This window comes from Cyprinodon tularosa, unplaced genomic scaffold (genome assembly GCF_016077235.1).
Source record: "Cyprinodon tularosa strain WSP-4 unplaced genomic scaffold, ASM1607723v1 ctg22, whole genome shotgun sequence".
In the NCBI taxonomy this organism is placed as follows: Eukaryota; Metazoa; Chordata; class Actinopteri; order Cyprinodontiformes; family Cyprinodontidae; genus Cyprinodon; species Cyprinodon tularosa.
The window spans coordinates 309,600-335,049 of NW_024038821.1; the positions used below are offsets into that span (position 1 = coordinate 309,600).

At 37.2% G+C, this 25,450-nt stretch overlaps 1 protein-coding gene across 5 annotated transcripts in view; it reads left to right on the forward strand.

The window, feature by feature from the left end:
• Positions 1-25,450, forward strand: part of ccdc85cb (coiled-coil domain containing 85C, b) — a 63,069-nt gene that overhangs the window by 19,156 nt on the left and 18,463 nt on the right. For all 5 annotated transcript variants that reach the window (XM_038286125.1, XM_038286126.1, XM_038286127.1 and 2 more), the window contains exon 2: positions 20,978-21,057. In XM_038286125.1, coding sequence (XP_038142053.1) covers positions 20,978-21,057 — 80 coding nt within the window. The remainder of the gene's footprint in view (positions 1-20,977; positions 21,058-25,450) is intronic.

The following is a 25,450-nucleotide window of genomic DNA, read 5'->3' on the forward strand; positions in this document are numbered from 1 at the left end:
TGTGGGAAAGAGACATTATCAGCAGGACGTGAAGAGATGCAAAGCTCAGGCAATTCTTTCACCAGCACAGCTCTAAGCAGCTTAACAAATGAGTCCTTTAAACAGTCACTGCAGTCAAACCCCTGTAGCGGGGTCGCTCTATGAGGTCAATTTCTAAACACTGGTACTCCTAAACCTTTAACTCACCAATACGGATGCCAATTATAGTTTTATTCTAGGACTAGAGCATCAGGAAAACCTGATAATACTTCTGCTGCTTATTGATATCAACATATCTTGCAGTTAATTCATAATTCTGTTGACTGCTTTATTTATTTTACTATAAACCTTTAGATCCGTCCATCCGTCTGTTTAAAAAGGTTACATTTAGCTAAAATCAGATTTTTTGGTCAGAAGCAGATTCCCTTCTTCACCTCGACTCAGAATGTAGCATTCCAGCCCTAACCAGGGCACAGTAAGCCTATAAAACCATACATTTTAAATGAAGCTTTTTTTAATCTGAATGTCTCCCACCGTTAATATATCTTAGCCGTTTTAGACTTTTTTTCCCGATATTTATGACTCACGCTATAAACTCACTTTCTGCTTTTCATTCACAACCCAAATCCATCAGGGACAAGGCTCTGGCAAAGTGAGCGTATTTCACCATTCATGCAGCTCGGCGTTCATCTGCTTCCATGCTGTTCTACTATCAACTATCTCAGTGGTGGTCTGAAGTAGACTTATTTGCATTTCTGCTTTTTATGAATTACGCTCCTCTCAGTGAAACATTCATCATAAAAGTCCCCCTTTTGCGAGGCTCCAGATGTTGTTGTTTTCCTTGGGCAGGACTACACAGAATTTAAATTTCTGAAGAATATGAATCAGAGGAGTGCGTGCTGACAGGAACCTGGGTGGAGCACAGTATCATTAGGTTGTAATAAAAAGCACTTGAGTAGGTTGCAAAAGGCATGTAGGCCAATCCCTTTTTTCGCCTGAAGGAAATCCAAATGTGGAGAGAAAACAGGTGATAGACGGGTCAAATGTGACTTCTCTAATAAAAATATTTTATTCACAAGAAAGAAGTCCCTTCAGTCAACTTAACACTTTTTCTGATATTTTTTGTTTAACCTGCAGCATTGAACCCACAGTATTGTTACAAGCTGTTGTACTTTTTGGTTATTTTGCTGATGGCACACAGATTAAAGAAAGCACTCGATCCATTACTCGCCCCATTTGATCCGCTACATGCTTTCAGGGATGTTGGACTCTTTCCCAGAACATGCCGTTTGTCCAAGCCAGGTCACCATTCTATCAGAGAGGTGATGCTCCGACTAGAGTGGTGACAAATTTACACCTACATGCAGTTCACTTTTTGAAAGTCAGGCCAACCTGGGTTTCAAACGGAGGGCATCTGAAAACATTCCTCCACAAGGATCAAGGCAAAGCTCCAAACAAAGTATTTTATTTCAAGGGAAAAAAATTCTTTCTTTTTTTTCTAAACAGGAGAGTATTGCCAAGGACAAAAAGCTAGCATATGTTGCTCTATACTAATCTGAGGCTTTTACAGTAAGATGATTAAAGGTTTGATAACCCTGCATTTACAAAAAAACAAAACTAAAGGCTTATTTAGATCCCGTCAGAGCTGATTTACCAACCTCTAAAAGAAAAAAATCCAATAGCATCAGATTTAGTGTTATTCATTTTTCATTTGCAACTGTTCCTTCAAAAACATTCTGGTACAATTCTAGTTCTATGTGTTTTATTCTGGTTTCCTTGGTTGATTCCAGTAAGTCTGGGGGACCACCTGCTGACCGCTGTCTGGTCCTGACCGTTGCTGTTCCTGCTAATATAATCTGACAGACCAACTCTCAAAGGACAGCTGTCTCTGTAGACAACAATAGACGCAGAAGAGTGTCTGACCCAAACTTGTTTCTGACTCAGCTTGAGTTGTTTCTATAGGCTTATGAGCAATCCATGCGTCTCTACAGCTGTAAAGGGAAACAAAAACTTCTGGGTGTCCTTTACATTCTTTGTCCATTAATATCGCAATAATATTTCAAAATTCACATAATCCACTGGATGTTTGTTTTCATTCAGAATTGAAGTCTTTTTAATTTTTTCATGTATTTAAAACATTCAGAGCTGCTGCAAACTAGGGAGTTTTGTTTCTAGATGCTGCTTTCACACATAGCAGAGGCTATAAAAAAATAATAAAGATACTAATACTGAAGAGGTATTGACAGTCCTTTATTCTCAGTGACACCATTAACAGAACTGTTACAAAGGAAGGAGAGTATAAATCTGGAGCTCCTCGCCAGAGAAAAATTGAAAGCGTATGCTGTATCTCATTCAGAAGAATATGTTTAAGTGTTTGGATAAAAGCATAAAGGTTATTTTTTAATGGCTCCATTTTACTGCTGCATCTGAAACCCAAAATGGGATATATTCAGATTTATTCGCTGATTAAAATCTCTGTCCTGCTCCTGTCCTAATAGACTTGGATTTTTTCAGAGATTAAAATCAGGTAAACTTTACACTAGGGCTGAAACAATAAGTCGGATTAATCGTGATTAATTGATTATTAATATAATTGTCAAATAAAATAGAAATCGATTAATTGTTATTTGGAGTTTAAAGACTCTGAAACATGCTTTTACCTGACAGCGACCCATCTTGAACAGCATATATTCCAAAAATGCAAAAAAAAAAAAAAAAAAAAAGTAAACATTTTACATTTAAGATGAAAAACTTGTTCATCTTTCAATCTGCTCTATCCGGAGCTCCTCAAGTGGAAACGTTTTAGTTTCACCTGGTTGAATTTAGCAAAAAGTCTTGTTTATTAATCGATTGTTAATCGATTAATCGAAAAAAAATAATCAACAGATTAATCGAGTTGCACATAATTGTTAGTTGCATCCCTACTTAACACATCAAGGTAAAAAGCTCATAGAACACCATGATCTTGGGAATGCTAATGGATGAATGGTAGAAGTCTACTCTGGACTTGATTTTTTTCAGACTAACATAATATTTGTCATCAAATCACAATTACAAAGTGAAGAGGAAAAGATTTACTGTAGGGAAAAAAGTATTATCTTTTCTTAACCTTATTAACAAAATCTTGCATCTAAATCCCAAACTAGCCGTCTGATTCAACAAAACGGTGCTAAGATACAAAAGATTTACCTTTAAAAACACATTACTGTGTTTCATTTTAAGTTTAGCAAAACTTCTTGGTCAATTTTACAGAGTTATTAGAAAAAATTATTTAAATGTGTATTAAACTTTGAGTTTAGCTTACTCTTTGATTGGATAATTAAACGTTATCAGCTATGACATTGATTCCCCAAGCTGCTCCATCAGTGGGCAGCTCAAGCAAGGTTGCATGTATACCCACGTATCGGGAAGTGAGAGGGGATTCCTTGGGTCTTGTATAGTAAAATTACCAGTTGATGGCTTTTCATTAGCCTTTATGAGGTGTTTGTGTGCGAGTTTCCGCATGTAGGCAGATTGTCCCACTGTGGTCTTCATCAGATTGATTCGGGGCAGGTTAACCATCTGGCTATAAACCTCTAGTCTCACTTGCTAATGGAATTTGTTCCTGTGAGTTTCCACATGCCTTTGGTGTGTGTGTGTGTATGTATTTAACGCTCAGTAGAAGCTACACTAATAAACCTAATGGCTGTGAAGGCAGACAGGGTTTTAGGTCTGTTAAAACGATGGAATGCTTCAACTCTACAGTGGCACTTATGGATTGAGACACTTATGATGCCTCTGAATAATTTATAACGGTACTTAAAATTCTCCGTACATGCTGTCTGAGCTACAGTTTGAATATAAATTTAAAATGTGCATCTCATGCTACCACTTTTTATACCCCCAATCTAAAATAAAAAAAAAAAAAACACGGCACTGTAACAGGAGCTGTAAATGTTTTTATCGTTTAGAAAATGTGGAAAGGGGACGGTGTATGGAACAAGAAAGCTTGACAAAGCTGTTCATCAGCATAATTAATCGGTGTCATGTGTTTGGAACAGGGTTACACTGGTTCGCGGCTGTTTTTATGGATTTTGTTCTGTGTGGGGGGCTCAGTGCACCATAATGCAGCATTTGTGTCAGCACAAACTCTATTTGTGTTCACCTTTTCCGGCTCTTTGTTTTCCACTGATGTTAATTATGACCAGGCATGTCAGAGCTCTTATATAACAAACACACTATAATTATTTCTGGATTATAAGGGTCATTTAGCACAATCTTCATAATGAATTCACTGTTTTTTTAATAGAAAAACAATTAATATCATGGTCTCTGCTTGTTATGTGTGGGATCTTTTTAGCTATTCCTTCTGTTGTGTTGTATTTACACCAATTGGAGAATTTGCATCACCTTTAATCACCATCACAACTAACTCAGGACACCGCTTACTTCCTCCTCATTAAAAGTACCTTATGTAAATCATTATATATTTTTAATTTGGCACCAGGGTAGTAATTATACCATCACACTAACAAGGACAGAAGCATTTTGTCCTATATTTTTTTTTGTCCTACCCTGATTCTTACTAATAAATATAGTAAATTGGCTCTGCTTGTTCTTGTATAACGCCTTTTCAATTAATTTCTTTACAGAAATGGGGCTGCCATACACAGCCGCCAATCTTTAAAATGTTTAGCAGCTTGTATTAGTGATTAACAAAATTAAAGTACCGGTAACTGGAATCACTACAACACGTGTTTCTGAATGTATTCTTTTTACCTAAACTTTGAGATCTCAAAAAAAATTTTAATACAATTTTTAAAAGCAGTATACTTGGATATGGACAGAGCTTAGAAACTCTAAATAATAAAACAGAGAAGCTTTGCTGTTGTGTGTTCTACCATCCTGTTATTTGATTAAAGTGTTGCTCTCTCTTTCTTGCAGCTTTGCAGACACTTCTTGACATGTAAAAAGATTTCCTTTGTAAAAAAAATAAAAATAAACTTTGAATGTCCTTCATTCAGTCTCGCCCCACTGTTCTTCAGTCAAGCTCGTATCGCTTTATCTGATCAATAAAATCCAGGTTATCCAACCGGACTACAACCAATTAGAGCAAATTGAGCTGAAAGCAAGCCAACTATAGCAGCCATGTGGCTGAAGTTCTTCCTTCTGTCCCAACAAAGTGTTGGTGCTCAGATGGCCCTAGTTTAATACTAAGCCAATGCTTGGGTCGGTGAAGTTTGAATAAAAACATGTTTACCATTTAGGCACAGAAAGTGGTTGGGTGAGGAAAAAATAAAAAACAAAACAGTAAATATGTCCAAGCTTATCTTGATGTTCAAGCCCATGCATGCTGAAAAGGTAAACTTTAAAGTGATATTATTAGTTATAAATCATCGTTCATGAGTTAGGATGCATTACCTAAAACAAATGCTAATAATCTATTTTATTATCTGGTTTAACCTTGCTAAGAAGAGCACCTAGCCAATTAATTGGTTCATTACTGCAACAGAAGATAATTTATAGCTGTTCCTTTATTTGTGCAAATGAGACCAAATTCCTTTTACTTATGGAAGAATTAATACATATTAATAATAATACAACTTAAAAATCTCTGAGGTGAACTGTTTGCAGCAATATAAAAAATAATTGTTTGTACTTCCCGGTGACGCACATTCGCATTTGATTTTTGAAGGTAAAAACCACCAACAAAAGCAGCGGTTTGGGAAACAACTTGATCAGTAAAGCTGGAAACAATTAAACAAGTTCAGACGAGCTTGAGCTACTGTCAAAATGGACTCATTGTGAGATGTGTTTCCCATCATATCATGCGTCAGCCCTCAGGTGGCAAAATATAACCAGAAACACGGGCTAATTTTCTTTATTATTTGTCTCAACAAACATATATACTTTTTCTTTTCTTAAAGTACTGTGTGCCATCAGAGACTTCAAGGATTCAAAAATGTAATTTTGCTGCTGTTGCTTCTGTTGCCTGTTACAACAATCCTGGTGAAGAACAAACCTTTCCATCTGAACATCTAAGTAGATGGTTTGCCCCTCTTCTTAGATGTGTTTTACTATATCCGGTCTAGCAGGAAACAGTAAAGCCACATGGGTAATTTTTAGCTGGTAGGCTAAAATCTACATTTTAAATCTTAATTTATTTCTATGAACAAGAACTTTTATTTGTGGCTAACTCTACAACTAAAAATAGTTAATCTGTTTCTATGGTTAGCCTTCAAAAAACTAAAAATACCATAAATCTACACCTGTAATGAAAAAAAGCTGCAACTCTAAGATATATGGTACTTTTTATTTAAATCTTAAATAAGTAGAGGTTATCTTTTAAAAGAAAATTTTTTTTCTTTAAATGTTGAGATGTTTTGGATAAATTGTTTAGGGTTTTTCCTTTAACATATAATTTCATTTACGTTTTTAAAGTTTTCTGTACCTACATTTAAGCCTGATGTTACCTATAACCCCATTGCATTCTGATAAAAATTATCTTTTTTTTAAACACAAAATGATAATTCTGATAGGAAAATGACATGGATATCTCAGTAGATATTACAACAATGAAAAAAGGGTGCAGGTTTTTACAGAAATATGCATATTTTGCATTTAGATTTAAACAATAGTGTATGTTTCTCTATAACTGGTGAAATTATGTATATTATTTATTGGCTTTAAACCTTATATATCATTCTTATAGAGTTCCAAGTTTGAAATGTAACCTAAGCATCATTCCATTTTTAAGATTCCTATACAGATTCCCTATCTGATTATTATATATATTATATATCTGATTATTTCCTCCCCTGAGCCAGGAGAAGCAAGTGCTTCAGGAGCTGGAGTCAGTAGTAGCAGCTCAACAACAATTGCTGCTTACCTTATCAAGGCTGCACTTTAAAAAATTAAATCTTCTAGACAGCTGTTTGAAACGAAATTTCTTTTTATTTAAACTTGTGTATACAAAATGACAAAATAAATCTGTCTATGTCTAAATCTATCCATTTCCAGTCTGGTGATCTGACTGATAAACTTTGATAAACTAAAGACTTATCTGTAAATGTCAGATTTCATTTTATAGGTATTTATTTATTTTTTTTTGCCAATTTATATTGAGTAACGTTTACTTTAATTTACCTGTTTTCACATCTTTACGAGTAATTCACCTTTTTTGTTTTTAATTGAACGATCAGAGCTCAGTTTAAATGAATTTCTAGTTTGAAACCCAGTTGGATTTCACAATTACTGTGGTTCAAACTTCTATAAGCAACACAAGATGATAACAATGTATCATTTCCATTTTTAGCACGAAGTCACGTGTTGACAAAGTATTGTACTGTCGGTGGTGCTGGTATACTACAGCTGGAAGTGGGCAACTTTACAGGAACCCTATATCAGTGGTAGTGGTACTGAACATGTAGGCAGCAGGACAAACTAAACTGAACTGTACTATTACTGTAGAAATTCAAACTTTGCTTTTATTTTTAACTGAAAACTTGAAAAAAAAAACTTTGGGAAACAAAGTTAACTCAGCATTTGGCTTTTTAACATTTTTTTAGCTTAAGGTCTATCACTTAACATCTCTGTCAGTGTAAGCATTTATAGTTCATTGTTTATGCTTCAGGATTCAGTGGTGTTTATTGAGACAGTGTTTGTCCACTCTGTCCTGCTTTCCTTGTTTCCCTGATGAACATTGCACCTCGCTGTCATTCTCCTGTTACCCTTCCAATGGCTTTATTTTTCCAGACGACCGGAAAGTCTAAGAGCTGTCGTCTTTATTTAGTTTCATCTAATTCTGCCGGAGCAAGCGGATGGCTGCAGAGCTCCGGTCCAATGTCATTACGGTTTCTAGTTGTGGTCGGGATGAGATAACCGTCTGTCCGCACCGCTCTTACGTAAGAGCTCTTTGTCTTTGTGGCAATTACTGTGCTAATAGCCCTTCACAGATCTCTTTTACCCTGCATGGGTCGATGAAAAGTTGCAAAAGGTCCAGACAATTGAGGAATGTGCTTCTTAATGTTTATCCGTGTGGTTGGATGGATGGATTTGGGGAAAATTCCAATAATGATTTGTTTTCTGATTTCTGTTGTGTCTCTTTTTGCATCTCCTGCATGTTGTCGCAGGTAAAACTTCCTGTGGTGATTTAGATCGGATCAGTAGGGTAGGGAGTGTTTGTCTTACTTGTATACAGTAGCAGAGCTACAAGTTGAAGCTTGTCTTGCTCTTCCTACTTTCTGGGATTTGCATTCTGAAAAAAATCATGGTCAATTATTTGGGCATACACTAATGACACCACAACATGAAGTCATTGGAAAGAAAAAGATTGTTTTCACTGGATTTGAAGAAGTGGTTCTGGTTTGCAGATTGCCTTAGAGCCCACATGGCAGATGGGATTTTTCAGCTTCCGATAATAAAGGGGTTTCAGGGCTGTACTTATGGAGGGAACGTCCTCTAGTTTCCATCTAACTGCGCACCGTTAGGCCCTGCTTACATAAGCACAACCTTTGCCAGCTCAGCAGTCAGTCAGACAGCCTTTGGAAGAAATGCAGATTAATGCAAACAAGGTGGCTGAGGGGATTGTGGTGTTGAAACCGTGGTAACCAAGAGGAATGGGGTTAAAGAGGGCTGTGGGCTTCAAGACTTTCTCTACCCACAAGGCCCTCTGGTGTTTGTTTACACACTGCGTTAGTTTGCGGCTTGTATGAGGTAAAATCCAGCTATGATGTATTACCCCCCCCCCTTTATCACTCTGATAAAATCTGAACATGAATTTGATTCATACCTGCACAACTGTTAGCAAAATGAACATGTAAAACTATCCTATTGCTTATATTTTTCCACTTATTGCTAAAAGATGTTACTAAATAAAGACACAGAGCCATGTTTTCCATATTTTCTCAGGTTAAAAACTAAATGCAGTGCGATGTATATGAAAGTCCAGCTCACAACCACAAGAATATTAGTTAAATTGATGTTTTCCAAGAGATTCAGATGGGTTTTTTTTTCTATTCTAATGGGTAGAATAGTCCAAGCTTCATATTGAAGATTTCTCACAGATTCTTAGATTGACTTTGACTGGGTCCCTAAAACACGTGGATTTGCTTGAAGCCATTCTATATTTTCCCTGACTGTATAAATAGAGTCAAACTGCTATTTTGCAGCCTTTAACATTTGTCCTGTGAAGATTCCCCTTTGCCTTGCTCCACTCATCTTCCCACGCACCTGCTGTAGAGAAGCATTCCAAAGCATAATGCGTCCACCACCATGTTTGTGGTGGGTATAGTGTGTGTTCAGGGTGATGGACAGTGTAGTTTTTGTTTTGTTTTTTTGCATACAAGTGAGATTTGGTCTCAACATAGAAAAACTGTCTCACCTATATTGATTTTAGAAAATTAAAAGCAGGATTTTCTTTCAACAATGGCTTTCTTTTTGCCGCTTTTCTCTTGGCATGTCAGTTGAGTACGTTTTAAATTGTATTCTCCTTCCCATCTGAGCTGCAGATGTTTGCTGCTCCTGCAGAAACAATATGGATGTCTTTGCATTTCTTGTTAATCCTCCTTCAACCTCCTGATTAAGGAGGGAGGCCACGTCTTGGCAGGTCTACTCTTTTCATTACTTAGATAAAGGAGTAAACCACATACCGGAGATGGTTTCATTCAAACACAAGTTCCTATTTGCACGAGAGCAAATATCAAAACCGATTCAAGACTTTGAAATACAGTGTGCAAATTCTCAAATTAATAAATCTAATGGAAAAAAAGTAAGGATAAGAATGAGAACTTTCTGATGCTGCATAATTTCTTAAACCAGGAATAAAATCACTCTGAAAAATGAGATCCGACAGTTTTAGTTCCTGTTCAATATAACACAAGGCTTAAAAACCTGTATGGACTGAGGGACATCCTGGGATTGCATACATCATAGATTAAATCCTATATACAACAAGACCTCTTTCATGTTTTATATATTGTTCACTGTCAGGAAGTAATGTAAATCTGTTTATTGCACAAAATATAATGAAGTGCTAGGGGCGTGATTATTTTTGTAGGCCTCTGTAGATTGTAATCCTGCAAGCAAATGATTTGCAAATTCCTAAGTAGACAAACTCATCGGTCTAGCTAGGGTATAGTGGAATACATAAAGACTGAGAGGTTTTTAAAACCATATGGCTGACCTTTCAGTGGCATGAAAGCAGAGAATAATAGTCTGATTGAACAAACTATTGCATCACAATCTAATATCAGACAAGCCTGATATTAGGGATGTTTTTAAGATGTCTTGGAAAATTGAAGGCTGCTTTGTTCAGGTTAAAGAATATGGTTTACAGCAAAAAATTAACAGGCTCAGTATTCAGCTGAATAACACAAAACATAAATTCTATATGGGTGAGTTTGCAAGTTGCACAACAGTCGAGAAAAGAACAATAGCTCATAGCTAATCCATCTCCAAATGTCACATAATCCCTTCAGTTATTGTCTTACAATGAATAGCCACTGAACTCATACATGGACTGCAATTAAGATTGGGGACTAAATATTAGCCTGCAGTTTTGAATTCATAGGATTAAACTGAACTGCCTGATTGTTTTTCTTCCAGCCTAATCAAAAGATAAAGATTTTTTAGCTTTAGCCAATGTCTTATATTTAAGTCCCCATTATAGGAAGTAAACTTATTTTTAAAGGTCTTTGATGCATTAACACATCATTATGTACTTCATGTTTGCACCCTGTAGAGATGCACACAAACTTGTCACATCTACCGGCCTATTTTTAGATTGCAGGTCTGAAGGTGCAAGGAGACGTCCGCTGACCCTGCAGAAGGTGGTGATCTCAAGCGTAGGAGACAGCTGAGAAATGCATCACTTCCCCGTGTATGTGATAGCGGCACTATCTGCTGCAGTGCCTATAAATAAACAGTAACCCATGCCTATGCCACTTTGAAACAAACAATTTCAAACTGGAATAAGCGTTGTCAGGGCTTCGAAACCACATTTCTGACCGACCAGAAAACCAACAGAACAATTTTCCTTTGTTCTTTTCAAATTAAGAGTCTCAGATATACTGGATGCAAAGCTTGAAGCATTGTATTCTTATATTGGGCTTTGATAATGGTTTGGTCTAAAAAAAAAAAAAGAACAAAGAATTTCTTTGTCAGACAGATTTCACTAATTCAGTAGGATTTTTTTTGATAGACAGGCACGTTGTTGAAAACCTTGAGTACAAAGTCGATTCCATCTAGTCTGTGTTTAACGTTTGCTCGGATACACAGGGTGTCCTTAGGTTGCATAATCCAGCTGACACTTTAACTTTGACTCAACTAACTCCACATGTACTACGTCTCTTTAACCATGAAGTAATTCATTGCTGTCATTACATGCCAAGACATGCGTTTTTACATTCTTATCTACATAACAAACGTGGCTTTTTTTCCCCTTCCAGATCACACTCCTACACAGAAACACTGCGTAGTTAAACAGTGAGGCGAGGTGCTTTCTCTCTCCTCTGAGTGGGTGCCATATCTTGTCAGACGGGGTTAGCTCCCTGCTAGCTGATGAGCCAGTCAAGCCTTTGAAGTTCTTCCAGGGGCTTGTGGTTTACGTGCTTGGGTTGCCAGGTTCTGCCGTTCCCTTCATTAATGCAGCATGGGTATCCACTTAACTTGTTCCTTGCTGTTGCTCTGGCCAGCTTGCCCTAGCCTTGACCCATTGTTGCCTAGTGGAGCAGAAGATGCATGTACTAACTCTCAAAGGATGCATGCATACCTGGTATCTCATGAACCTGATGGTGCAATGTGCAATTAAATTAGATTTAATTCAGTTTATTGGAATTCATACTAACATTAATGCCTTTTTATAGGATGATATGGAACAGTTCTGGGGTGTATGCTAAGTAGAGTTAGTAATATAACTCACTAAATGTCTTTTTTTTTTTTATTTCTACAGGAATACATTTGTATGCTTCAAAGTCCTTACAGTTTCCCTCTGCAAGGATAGCTTTGAGATCATGGTCTCTGGAAAAAAAACGATCTTGTACCTCCCAATCGCACTTCCCTTGCACCTCAGTGGTGCACGAATTGATAATAGAACTGCATGTAGTTGTGCACAAATTAGGCTATTAATGACTAATTCCACATCAGTTTTCTCTGAGCTCTTAATTTCTTTTGACGACTTTCACACACAAGTATTCAGCTATGCGGATTTTTCTTTTTTAGTGCAATAGCTAGATTCCTGTTAAGGTAAACATTTGCTGCAGCTTTTGTATTTTTTTTGCAGTAGATCCATCCATCCATTTTCTAACACGCTTATCCCAAGTGGGGTCGCGAGGGGTGCTGGTGCCCATCTCCAGCTGTCTACAGAGAGGATAGGACAAACAACCATTCACACCTAAGGGGACTTTAGAGAACAGTCATGTTTTTGGACTGTGGGAGGAAGCCGGAGTCCCCGGAGAGAACCCACGTATGCTGAGGGAGAACATGCAAACCTCATGCAGAAAGACCCCTGGCCGGGAATTAAACCCAGAACCGTCTTGCTGCAAGGCAGCAGTGCTGCCCACTGCGCCATTGAGCAGCCCCTGCAGTAGATATAAGTCTTGAAAATTGGAAGATCTCATGTGATGATTAGGTGTTCTTTGATCCCATTTAGTATTGTGAACGATACTTATTCTGGCTTAAATTTTTTTAACCCAGTGGCATGGAGGAAGAATCTTTTACAGCCTCTGGGGGTATATACATTTTTAACTTTGTAGTATGTTTGTCTTCCAAGATTAATGTAAGATAATTTGATTCCTTTTTTACGCTTTCTTTTAGGCTTCAAAAGAGAGCTGCTCGATTTGCTTTTAACTGACCAATGCTCTATTCATTCGGGAGCTGAACTGAAGCTGTGCTTATTTATTTTTTTTATCCCCCCAGCCCCCCCATTTTTCTCCTTTTTTGTTTTTGTTTTTGGTTCTGTTTTTGCAGGAATTCATTTGAAGTTTCACAACTCAGCTTGAATCCAGTGTGTTTTAGAGGGACTCGGTTTTGTTAGGTTGTTGGTTATCTGAGTTTTCAGCACAAGCAAAGCAGAAGGGAGAGTTTGGAGGGTTTCAGCTCTTTCTTCAACATCTTGAGGTAATTGACCCAACCTGGTCCCGCCTTAAACACACGCACTCAAACACACACAGTGTAAATCACAGATGGGTTTAAAAATCCCCTTTCTCTCTCAAACCCTCTTGCTCCTTTTCCCTCCCTCCCACACAACCTCACGCTGTCAGCTTAGACACCCATTCAAACCCACACACACTGCCCTGCTTTAAAAACACTGTATATAAGCACATATATGCACACATTGCTTAGAGAATATCCATGTCTCTGTGCTAAAACACAGAAATACAGCTGTGAATAGGAGATGAAAGCCCGAGCTGAGCCAGGAATAATAAAAGCAGGCTGATTTCAGTGTGCTGTAGGCTTCTAAACTGCTCTGGGATCTAAGTAGAAAACATGAGGGGATTCCAACCCATGGTTCCTTTTTTTACTGTAATATTTTACCAAATCTACTTTGATGTTGCTAGACCTTGGGAGTCCTGAGAGTGGGGGATGGTTTTGTGTCATTCCCTTCGGCGTCAAATTAGTGTCTAATTTCACATTCACATATAAATTCTAATTTTTTTTTATTCTTTTGCATCTCCTACCTTAGATACCTATTTTTACAATCTTTGTCTGACTTTCTTTAATGGACAGCCGTTTTTCAACTGATGATAAACTGTTTCCCGCCCAGTATCCCATAATGGCATACGTAGCATCCCCTAAAAGGGCTTTATTAGCAACTTATAAAAAGATGAGACGTCACGCTGCCTGTAAAAAAGAGCATTTATTCACCAATTGATGTAATTTGTACTGAAATCAAAATTTTTTGCACCCTAAGTAGCTTTGAGATTTACTCCAACATGAAAAAAGATTATAGAGCCTACAGGAGATCACAAATTGGAGTTAGTTTTAATCAAAAATTCTCCTGAAAAAGGATTAGCACTGACTTAATAGGAAGTGAAAGATTGGAGAAAGAATTAGCTTTTGGCTGTTTTGGTTTCACAAGATGCAGGAGATTGGGAAGGCATTGAGGTGATTTGAAAATATAATACTGAATAGGGAAAGTGTCTAAGCACTAATAAAGAGCACTGCATTTTCTTTAATATGAACCAGTGTAATCACTGCAACTCTGCTAACCCCTACAGCTATTAAACACTTCTCATCAGCTTATACCTGCTAATAAAGACAGTAACTAAATATGTTTTGTTGAGAGTGTTTTCAGTGAGAGAACAGAGATCTACAACCTACTGCTTCATGAAGCTTTCTGGAACCTCTGCAATGCCTCTTAATCATGGCTAAAAATAATACTGTATAAAGAACTAACTAATAAACTATAATAACAAAAAACAGTCCTATAAGCTGTTATGGTTTATATAGAGAATTATATTACCAGAACCCTCTACATGTTTTTAGAGCCATTTTTTTTTATTAGCTTGGAAATTATGTGTCGTATTTTATTTTTCTTTTTTTTTTTCCCCATCAAACAATATCCTATAAAAGAAAAAAATCCCAGTTTCATCATTATGAAACGTTTTATGTTTTTCCTTAAAGCTAAAAATACAAATAAACTGTTGGTTGTTTAAAATGGCAACACATTCCCCATGGCAGATATTTAGAAAAAATTATAGGTGCTGTTTTATTATAAAGTCATATTATATTGTCGACTCTAAAATACTTTTACTAGCCGGACTCAGGGCAAAATGGCCCTTTGGATACGAGAGCTTGCAGACCCCTGCTCTAGAGCTATTAATGCATACATATTTTTACTAGTTCAATTTATTATTGTTTGATGGGTCAAATTCCACCTAAAGTTTATTGCATTTATTTTTACCCACACTAATTAAGCTACACATTACCCTTCCTTTCCTTGCTAACACTTAGGCTTGGCAAAATTATTTCCATTTGCCAGATTGAGAGAAAAATTATCTAAATACAAATATTAGTAATGATATTACTTTTATTGTCTCATGCCAGTTCAGTAAATACTATATTCTTCCTAGTAGGTAGAGAAGGCATCCTGCAATTAAAATAGTTTCGGGTTTGATCCCACCTTCCTCCTGTGTCTCTGGGCAAGGCATTTAACTAGAACCTACTGACAGATCTGCATATCCGTGCATGAAAGTGTGTGCATGTGAGTGTGACTGTGTAAATGTCAGTATGACTGGAAAAGTGCTATATTAATTCAGTTACCTTTAAAATGTGCTAATCACTATAATATTGATCTTTGCAAATATATATTCTAATTAGATTGGTTTTCTGCATTTAACCCATCACAGCTTTTTGTCATGAGGAGCATTCTGGGGTTTTGGGTCTTGCTAAGGAAACCAGAGTAGCTGCCTGTGTTTTTAACTGGGGATATTTGGCCCTCTTTGGGATTTAAACAAACACTCTGCTTTCTAACCACTAAGCCATCAATGCACAGATGACTTGGATCAAACATTTGGGTTTCCCTCCACAAGTTTCTGTCTTTGAAATTGGTTTGTTGGTATTCTAACGCATTCCTTGTGACACAATGGGTAGAAACTATGTCAGGTTTACTTTTCAACTTTAACAACACATTTTCTGCAACACAGAGTAGAGGGCTTTTTGATTACTAGATGGTTCTAGGGTGGATTTGCTGATCTTGCAACAGCAAAACACATATTTGTGTCAAGCATCAAGTATAGATGAAACAGATTTAAAAGCCATGGTATAATAATCTTGGTGATTCAAAATTCCTTGGAAGATTAGTACTCTGGATATATGCTATATCTACTTATAAATGTTGGAAAACTTAGAATAAATAGGAAATGTTTGATTTTTAAGCTGGAACAGAAGGTGGGATAAAGGGGAAAAATGATTTAATACATTTTATGTTAATAACTGTTTCCTAAAGTATGAGGTAAGCCTTCCTTATTTCCTTCCCTTTTTTTTGTCTAGTAATGCTTAGCTGGATTCAAGTTTATCCCGTAAAACACCCTCACTACCATGCTATGTTATTTCTACTGCTGTTTTTTTTTTTTTTTCTGGGTGTGGAGTTGATTCATGTTTTCGGAGGAACTGCCACTATCTGACTTGAATTATGGCCCAGATTAACCGTGGTATATCGCAGAAGAAGCAAGATTAGTTGATTAGCTGTTATGGACAGATGGGGATGGGATGCTTTGGAGCCATGGAGAAAACAAAGCAGGGTCAGTGGAGGTCAGGACCTTTAAAAGGATCCCTGCTTGGATTTCTTTCAGCTCAACTCTCTTGTTGTTTGGTTTTAATCGCAGTGTAGGAGTGATGACAGTTTTCTGCCAGACAGTCTGGAAATTGTCTTGAGTTTTCAAAGAGCACAGAACAGTTAAAGTGGTCGGAGCAGAAATAATAAAATGATATATTAAAAAAGCAAGCTGAAGGAAATGAGGGGTGGGGAAGAGTTGAGGAGGGAGTGGCAAGTGGAAGTGGGTCAAAGTGGCAGTGACGCGATGTGGAGTGACGTGCTGATCAGGCGAATGGACTTCCCAGTCTCTGCCTCACCTTGTCCTGTCCTCACACACACATTTCCAGTTAAACAGACCGTTTATTATGGAACTGGGCAAATTCCGCATTATGGAAAGATTTGTTAATCTTTGGAGCAGCTCCTTCTCTCTCATTTGGGTTAAACCTGACTAGAAGTAGCGTTAGCCTCTTTGTTAGTTTGTATATACCGGTAACACAAGTGCATAAAGGTTAAGATGTGCATTTTATCTCAGCAGTGGTACCCTGCTAAAGTATGATCTGTAGCTGTTCCTCTGCTGTTTTAAAGGATGAAAAGAGGCAAATCCTGACGGAGAAAGAATGATCAAGGAGCCTAAAGGGAATGGCTGAATTTCCTCATCCATCCCCCTGATGATCCTGATGTTAAATTAGCAGTTGAATTCCCCTGTGGCTGTGTATTGATTTTTAGATATGTTGGACACTCCAGTTAATATTTATAGGCCAGAATCCCACTATATAGTCTCTACTGAGTGGGTCAGATAGAAACTGACAAGCATGCAAAACATTATACATTCCTACAGCTAATTTAGCATGTCAATTTAACCTAACGTGCATGTGTTTACTAGGTGAGAACTTGCACCTTCTATACTGAAGTGAAGCGCTTGAACTAAATTTTAAACTGGGAACTCTGATTGATGGTGCTTTCCTTTGCATAACTGTGCCAGTCATTATCTTATGAGGCATAGTAAAGTTTTGCTCATAAGCTAGGTTATGACTAGTTACCACTATGACCTTTTACTAGTGTCAAGGATGCAAGATAATTCAAGGAAAAAATGCAGGTAGGTTTCACCTATTCGGATGGAACAGCCACCTTAGAACCACCTTTAGTAATTCTTCTGCTGATGGATAAAAGGGTGCAAAATTCTGCAGAATACAGCCTTAAATCAATTTTTTGAAGATATTTACATTAGTTTTAGTTTAGAAAATAAAATCCTCAACAGCCTATCCAGTGTTTAACCCCCCCACCTCCCCCTCCCATTTCAGAGTCATCCCGCTTCATTTTAGCGTGCTGGTGATGACTGAAGGCTGAGGAGCCTCCATCCTAATCGGCTTGAGATCTGGCTGCAGGTCAGGGCAGCAGATGACTACAGATTAGAGGGTCACAAGGCAGTTAGAGAGGATTACCAACTCTGAGCGCCCTAACCTCCTGCTGTAGGTATCCAACCGTCGGTTAACAAGCTGCACGGACTATTTGTAAAAGTCAAGGGGGCAGACTGTAAATGCATCTGTTGTGACTCACAAAAGGATTCGCTGCCCTTGAACTCCAGTTCACATATTGTCACATCATTTTAGATTAAAAAAAAAACAAAAAAACAAAATACTTTCTAAAAAATATGGCATCCGTTTGTGTTCTGCCCCCTTTAATCTGATACCTCACAATAAAACCAAGCACAACCAATAGCCTTTGTAACTCATGTGTAATTTATTCTCTGTAAAAGTTCAGCCAGACCTTAGTGGAAGACTGACAGGAAGCAATCTTTAGTTAAGAGCCATTGGAAGCTGCTTATAAGAGGGACATGCAGATTGTGAGACTTGATTTCAAAATGAATCCGACCAAATACTCAAAGAAAACCTGTCAGAGCTACATCCTCATCAGAATAATAGATTAAATCGAAGCATATTTATGTGTTGGAATAACCCAATTTAAAGTCTATACCTAAATGTTGGATGCTCTCAATCCAGTCTCCCTGGGTTTGTGATGCTTGCAAAGAAGAATAGTCAAGAATTTTAATGATTAGCAAAGTCGATTGAAATCTTCCATAAACATGGCTATATATAGTATAGAGGAATATAATTTCAAGGCGCACTTTTTTATTTTTACTGGCAGAACATAAAAAAGGAAAATTTCCTTCTGCATGCACAACTTTGTGTTAGTGTGAAAATGAAATCTGGATTAAATAATGTTGCTGGAACAACAATTTTTAAAAAGATTCAAGCCATGTAAATCTTTCTGTCTTCTTTCTTTGTGCCAAATCTTTTTCAGTGAATCTATTTGTGGTAAGATTTTATGCCAGACATGTTGTATTTCACATTAAAATATTTAAATAGAAAACCAAATACATGGAGTGTTTTGCTGACTGTCAGTCCTTCGATGCCCTCCTGCATATAATAGCTGTGCAATAATTCCCACAGGCTTGTCAATCTGCTGCAGAGTATTTCAATGTAAACAATGTCAGTCTCACCTCACTGATGGATAGTTAGTTTTTACCCTGCAGCAGCATCGTGCTCTTATCCTCAACACTTCACCCTAGCTTAGCCCTCTAACAGTCCCACTGTAATCCCACTAGGTAAACAAAGGGAAATGTGCCTGCATTTCTGCTCCTCCTCCTACCTTTGCTTTTATCTCTCTAGTTTAAATAGACCTTTTTAGATAGCAGGCTCTGTGTCACCTATCAAGTCAAACACAGCTCCTTCCCTCTGACTTAAACTTACTAAGCCTGTTTCAGTTAAGCATAAAAACACTGCTATGTAAAAGGGTTGTCTGATAATTGGCCCTCCTGATACTTAAGGTGTTGAGAAGAAAATGTGTGGGGCCTTTAGGTGTTTAAGAATAACTAAAAACAACATAGATGGTGTTGGTCAGCGTTGGAAGTCTAATTAATTATATGTTACTGTTGATCTATGATTTATTAGGTCAATGGTCTTGGTGCAACAACTGGCAAACAGGAACAAAAGCACAGAAAAATTGTTTTACTTGAATTGCTTTTTTAAGGGCTGACAGTTACAAAAAGCATTATGAGGGGGTTTCTTTTTATTTTATAAAATAATGTTCATCTTTTGCTTAAGGCAACCCAGCTGGCTGAAGAGTAGAACAATAACAAGTAGGAAAACACCAACGAGAAAAGTTGCTATTATGGCCGATTAACAATGCTTAAAGATATTATATATCTGACTAACCCTTTAACACCGTTTAAAAAAAAAAAACAGTTCACCAATTATTTTTCTTTTCCGCTTCAGTTAAACACCCCATAATCCTGGGAAGCATTGCAATCAATGTAACATGTCCAGACAAATACCAACATTCTCCCTTCTTCCTACCAAAACACAAATTGCTGCAGGATGAAACTGAATCTGGTTATTAATATCGGCCCAGTTTTACTGATGGGACTGATACGATATGATGAGATAATATTGGCCTATACTGATAGTTGATGCTGATTTATTTAGTTGATGTATCCACAGTATGGAGTAAGTTTTCTTAGGAATAAGCATCAATTAATGATGAGTAATAAAAGTATTATTAGTTTCCTCAAAAATCCTGTTTAACTTGCAGCAGCACTGCATTAGGTTTGTTTTAGAGATTCTGATGTATTTTAACGGACATGTCCTGATCCGATATTGATATTGGAAATTGGTCTGACAGCCAAAAAAACTAATATTGGGATAAAACTAATATCAGCATTTAATAAATATGAATAAATATATATTATATATTGGTATGATATTAGAGACTTAGAGCATGCTGATAGACACTCCACTGCTGTTTGAAGTTTGTGTAACTCAATAATTATGAATTGGTCTGTTGTTCTCAAACCTATTGTTGTTGACTGTTTTTCTCCGTTTGCCTTTTCTAACATCCCACCCTACAAAAAATCGAATAAAATTGTGTGTTACACATCCTGGTTTTTGTATTAGGTCAATATTGGTATTGGTCAATATTCAATGCTGAAATATTGGTATCGTTATGGGCATTAATAAGTTGTATCGAGATATCCCTGTATTTTTGAACTAATTTAAAAGTGGAACATATGATTATTTGTTTCTATTGTATCGTAGGATGGTACACAAATCAATAAATAAAATAAGAGTTTAAAGCAATGGTTCATAGGATACTCATCTTAGATTTGTTGTGCAGGTTTAAAGAGTCACTTCTAGCTTATCAGGTTTAAAATAAAGTAACCTTATTAAACACGCTAATTTGCAGTTCGTAGTAACAGGTGAGGGAGGGGCATCCCCTCCAAACATGCTGGGATAAGAAAAAAATAGAGAAATAGTTTTGACTTTGACCATAACTTAAAACTGGGTGATGAAACTTTGATTTTGAAACTGTACCCTTTTAAAACCTTGGTATACCTTAAACTATAACTAATCTGTCCATAATACTTTAGTTGTGCATTGAAAGCATTGTGTCATTGCAGCGTTGTTTGGATAAACCTTTATTTAGCAAAACGCAAAAAGTCCACATTGTTTTGAGTTAGGGTTTAATCCCGGGGAGCTATTTTGAAAGTAAAAGGTCATTTCTCTGTTGTGCTCATACGTGCAGTTGCTTAAATCCTAGACTAAACCACTTGGAGAGCACTCTTGCAGAAAGAGTTCTTTTGGGACTTTTTTTTTTTTTGTGGTTTTATTTGTGTAGCAACCTTTTTCTGCCTCACTTGTCTGCCTGCCTTTTATTCCGCTCAAGGTCTTTGAAATGCTAATCCCTTCTCCTCCGTTATGTTTTCAGATTCCTCCACCAACTACATCAGGCAGCTGGAGACGAAGGTCCGGATATTGGAGGACGATAACAATAAGCTCCTCTCTCAGGTGAGACACAAACATGCGTATCCAAGCATGCCCTATCACGAGCGTCTGTATTTTACCCGAACTTGTCCAACTCGCCCAAAACATGTAATCGGCAGCTATGAGGACATAATAAGCTCGCCTGATCTTCTATGGAGAGATACTCTCATAACATGCTGGCTTGTTAGTTGCAGAATATGTATATCCATGTTTAATTTATAGGGAGCCCATAATCTTCAGCTGCCAGCAGTGATGCTAGCCCCATCTGAGAGCTGGGGAAGCGGAGGAAAGATGAGAGGCAGAAGGAAAAAAATAAAAAGAGGGAAGCATTAAATGACAGTTACTGAGGAAAAGTTATTTCCCCCATCTTTTTTTCCCTCAAAGTTGACCTCATGTTGACTTCTCTCAAATTCAGGGGATTTAAAGTGTTGAGTGAGGGAGAGGTGGGGGTACTGCAGTATAGTTCAGCAGGAGGTCACATGTCAGTCTGCAGAGGTGTGATTTACCACATGCAATAAACAGAGACATAATTTAGTCCCTTCGCATGGTGATAAAAAGTTTAAATTTCATCCAAAGGACTCATTCATTATGCAAAAGCATCAAAAGACATAGACGAGCATTATCATTATCATGAGGGTTTATATCTGTAGCTTACATTTTGAATACCACCAGATAAAGACAGCAAATGAGGTTGAATTTCCAGCTTAAACGTTTTTTTTTTTTCTCTTTTTTTATATCCGCATCAAAATTAGTCCAGCAATTATGTGTAGGCGGAGTAATAATTATATCATAATATTATAAATGTATGGCCAGGTGCAACAATTGCTCACGTAATTATCAAACCACTAGCAAATGAGGCCTTTTTAGAATGGTAACTTTCCACATTTTATTTCAACCAGGAACTTAAAATTCTATGGGGAAGATATGGACTGACCAATACAAAGTTTCCCTTAAAAAGATACGAACCACATTTCACCTGCACAAGGCTGCAAGACATTCAATCAAGCTGAATTCTTCCCTCGCTAAATATCAAGAGCAGCCAATTCACGAAGGAGTTTCGTGTCAACTCATTTAATAGCACTGAAGTAAGTTATAGTTTGGTTTTAACGAACCATTAAGACATGCATATGCTATGATCATAACCTGCCATGGCTGTTGTAGTATATTGTCTGAAAAATAACCCCCCCAGTCTAAGCTTTGGGGAGACTCACAAAAACTGGACTCAGCTGGAGTGATGAACAATCAAGAACCACCACACACAGACGTATGAAAGACATGGGTTTCTGCATGTGCATTCCTTGTGTCAAGCCCCTCTTGACCACAGACAGCGTCAGAAGCGTCTTGCCTGGGCTAAAGAGAAACAGGACCAAAGTCATGTTTCTCTGATGAAAGTAAATTTGCATTTCCTTTGGAAATCAAGGTCCCAGAGTCTGGAGGAAAAGAAGAGAGGCACTTCATCCACGTTGCTTGAAGTCCAGTGTAAAGTTTCCACAGTCAGTGATGGTTTGGGGTGCCATGTCATCTGCTGGTGTTGGTCCATTGTGTTTTCTGAGGTCCAGGGTCAACGCAGCCACATACCAGGAAGTTTTAGAGCACTTCTTGCTTCCTGCAGGTGACCAACTTTTTGGAGATGCAGATTTCATTTTCCAACAGGACTTGGCACCTGCACACAGTGCCAAAGCTACCAGTACCTGGTTGAAGGACCATGGTATCCCTGTTCTTAATTGGCCAGCAAACTCTCCTGACCTTAACCCCATAGAAAATCTATGGGGTATTGTGAAGAAGAAGATGCAATACACCAGACCCAACAATTCAGAAGAGCTAAAAGCCACTATTAGAGCAACCTGGGCTATCATAACACCTGAGCAGTGCCACAGACTGATCGACTCCATGCCACGCCGCATTGCTGCAGTAATACAGGCCAAAGGAGGCCCAACTAAATACTGAGTGCTGTACATGCTCATACTTTTCATGTTCATACTTTTCAGTTGGCCAACATTTCTATAAATCCTTTGTTTTTATTGGTCTTCAGTAATATTCTAATTTTCTGATATGATGAATTTCAGATTTTCATTTGTTGTCATTTGTAATCATCAAAATTAAACAAAATAAACATCTGAAATATATGAGTTTGTATGTAATGTATGAATATAATATACAAGTTTCACTTTTTAAATGGAATTACTGAAATCAATCTACTTTTTCATGATATTCTAATTTTATGACCAGCACCTGTAGTTCAGCAGGAGGTCACATGTCAGTCTGCAGAGGTGTGTTTACCCACACTGCACTAAAACAGAGACACTAATTAGCCCTTCGAGGGGGATAAAAGTTTAAATCATCCAAAGGACAGTCATTCATTATTGGCAAAGATGTCATCAAAAGACATAGACGAGCATTATCATTTATCATAGGGGTTTATGATCTGTAGCTCATTTGAATACCAGCCAGGATAAAGACAGTCAAACTGAGGTTGATTTTCCAGGCTTAAAAGCGTTTTTTTTTTTTCTTCTCTTTTTTTACTTATTCCCGCATCAATAATTATGTCCCAGCAGATTTATGTGTAGGCGGGAGTAATAATTATATCATAATCATTTTATAAATGTTATTGTGAGGTGCAACAGATTGCCTCACATGAATTATGAAGCAATAGAATGAGGCTTTTTTTAGCTGGTGAACTTTTCCACACTTTTGACTTTCCAACCAAAAACTTTAAAGTATTCTAGGGAAAGTATATGGAAGGGACCAAATAAAAAGAGTTTTTTTTTTTTTTTTCCCTTTGAAAATATATGATACAGTTCTTTAAAACCCACATTTTACTGCAGTCGAAGCTTCAAGTCATTGCAGATCTACAGGCTGAATTTTCTTTCCCCTCTGCTTTGCAAATAGTTCAAATACAGCCAAATTGAATGGAAGGGTTTCTGTGCACTTTCATTTTAATTATCCACTGTTTAGTTTTAGTTTTGTTTTTAAACGTACCATTTAAGCACATGCATATGCTATGATCATAACCTTGCCATGGCTGTTTAGTACCATTGTCTGATAAAGAGTGAACCTCCACCCCAGTCTTAAGTCTTTTGTAGCCTCTAACAGGTATTTCCTGTCACTGTGGGAAAAACAAAAATAGAACATCCCCACAGCCTGATGCTTCCACCACCATGTTCAATGCTTTGGATGATGCATTCCTTGGAGAACTGCACAATATATCAAATTGTACCTACCATTGTAATATACCCATCACCGACTCACAGGGCTGTTTAAAGAGGCCATAAGGACAATTTAAGGAGCATGCATTGATGCTCTGCAGGTAAAGAACATTTACCTGTTTGGTTTTGCTATTGATTTCAATGTAAAAAATTCACAGAGAGGGGTGGAATAGAAGAAAAAGTGAGAAGAATATTAGTTATAGCGAAATACATATTTGATCCTCATGCAGTCCTAGTATTTGGAAGCCAAAATATTTCTATTTGGTTAACGGAAGCACAATCCTGTGATAAAAGAGAACTTCAATATTAGTAGTTTTTTGTGAACAATTGTTGCCAAATGTGCGGGCAATATAAAGCATGCTTGTCATGTATCTTAGCCACAGTGACCTGGTTATAATTTACCATACATTTATGTTGCCATATTTTGAATTGTGTATAAGTCTGGGGGAATTGCTATAAATCAAAGTTATTGCCTTTAATTACCAGTATACTGCAAAAATTGGCATATAAGATTGTTCAAAGAGAACAATATAACTATCATAATAATATTCTTTTGGAAAAAGAGTTCATTAGAATTGCATAATTTGAAAACTATATAATTGCTCATATTATGTTTAGGGATTAAGTTTTTCTGCAAATGTGCAAAATTATTTTCTGTGATAGAGGTGTGCATCTACTACCGTACTTAAGTTCTACTTTAAAATCCTCCTACATTTCAGTGTGGGGAGTGATTTTATGAAATCACTAAACAGAGGAGGAAAAATCTTTTTTTGTAGTAGTAAATTTAGAAGAGGGTTCAAATAAAATGTAATGGTGAAATATTGGGAGGAGAGAGACTGATTTCCTCAGCGGAAAGCATGCCAATAAAAGGAGAAGGGTGTGGCGTCAGAAAACTGCCTGGCCTTTCTTTGTGTAGATAGATGGTGAGTGGAGGGATTTAAACTGTAATAAGCTTCTGCTTCATTCATCACCTTTTTCAAACCATGCAGGTCAATGTGTTTTGATTTTGTTCTTTAGGTTTTCTGTGCAGGTTTTAAATAAATGAACTAGATGGTGCGTTAAAATGTCAGTTACTTTTCAGTTTCAGGATAAACTGTTAACCATGAAGCTGTTCAAATCTTGCACAATTGTTTTATCATCCAACTCTCCTCTTACCATCCATAACTTTTGCACTTTGTGATGAAGATTGTTGATTAATGCAAAGAAATAAA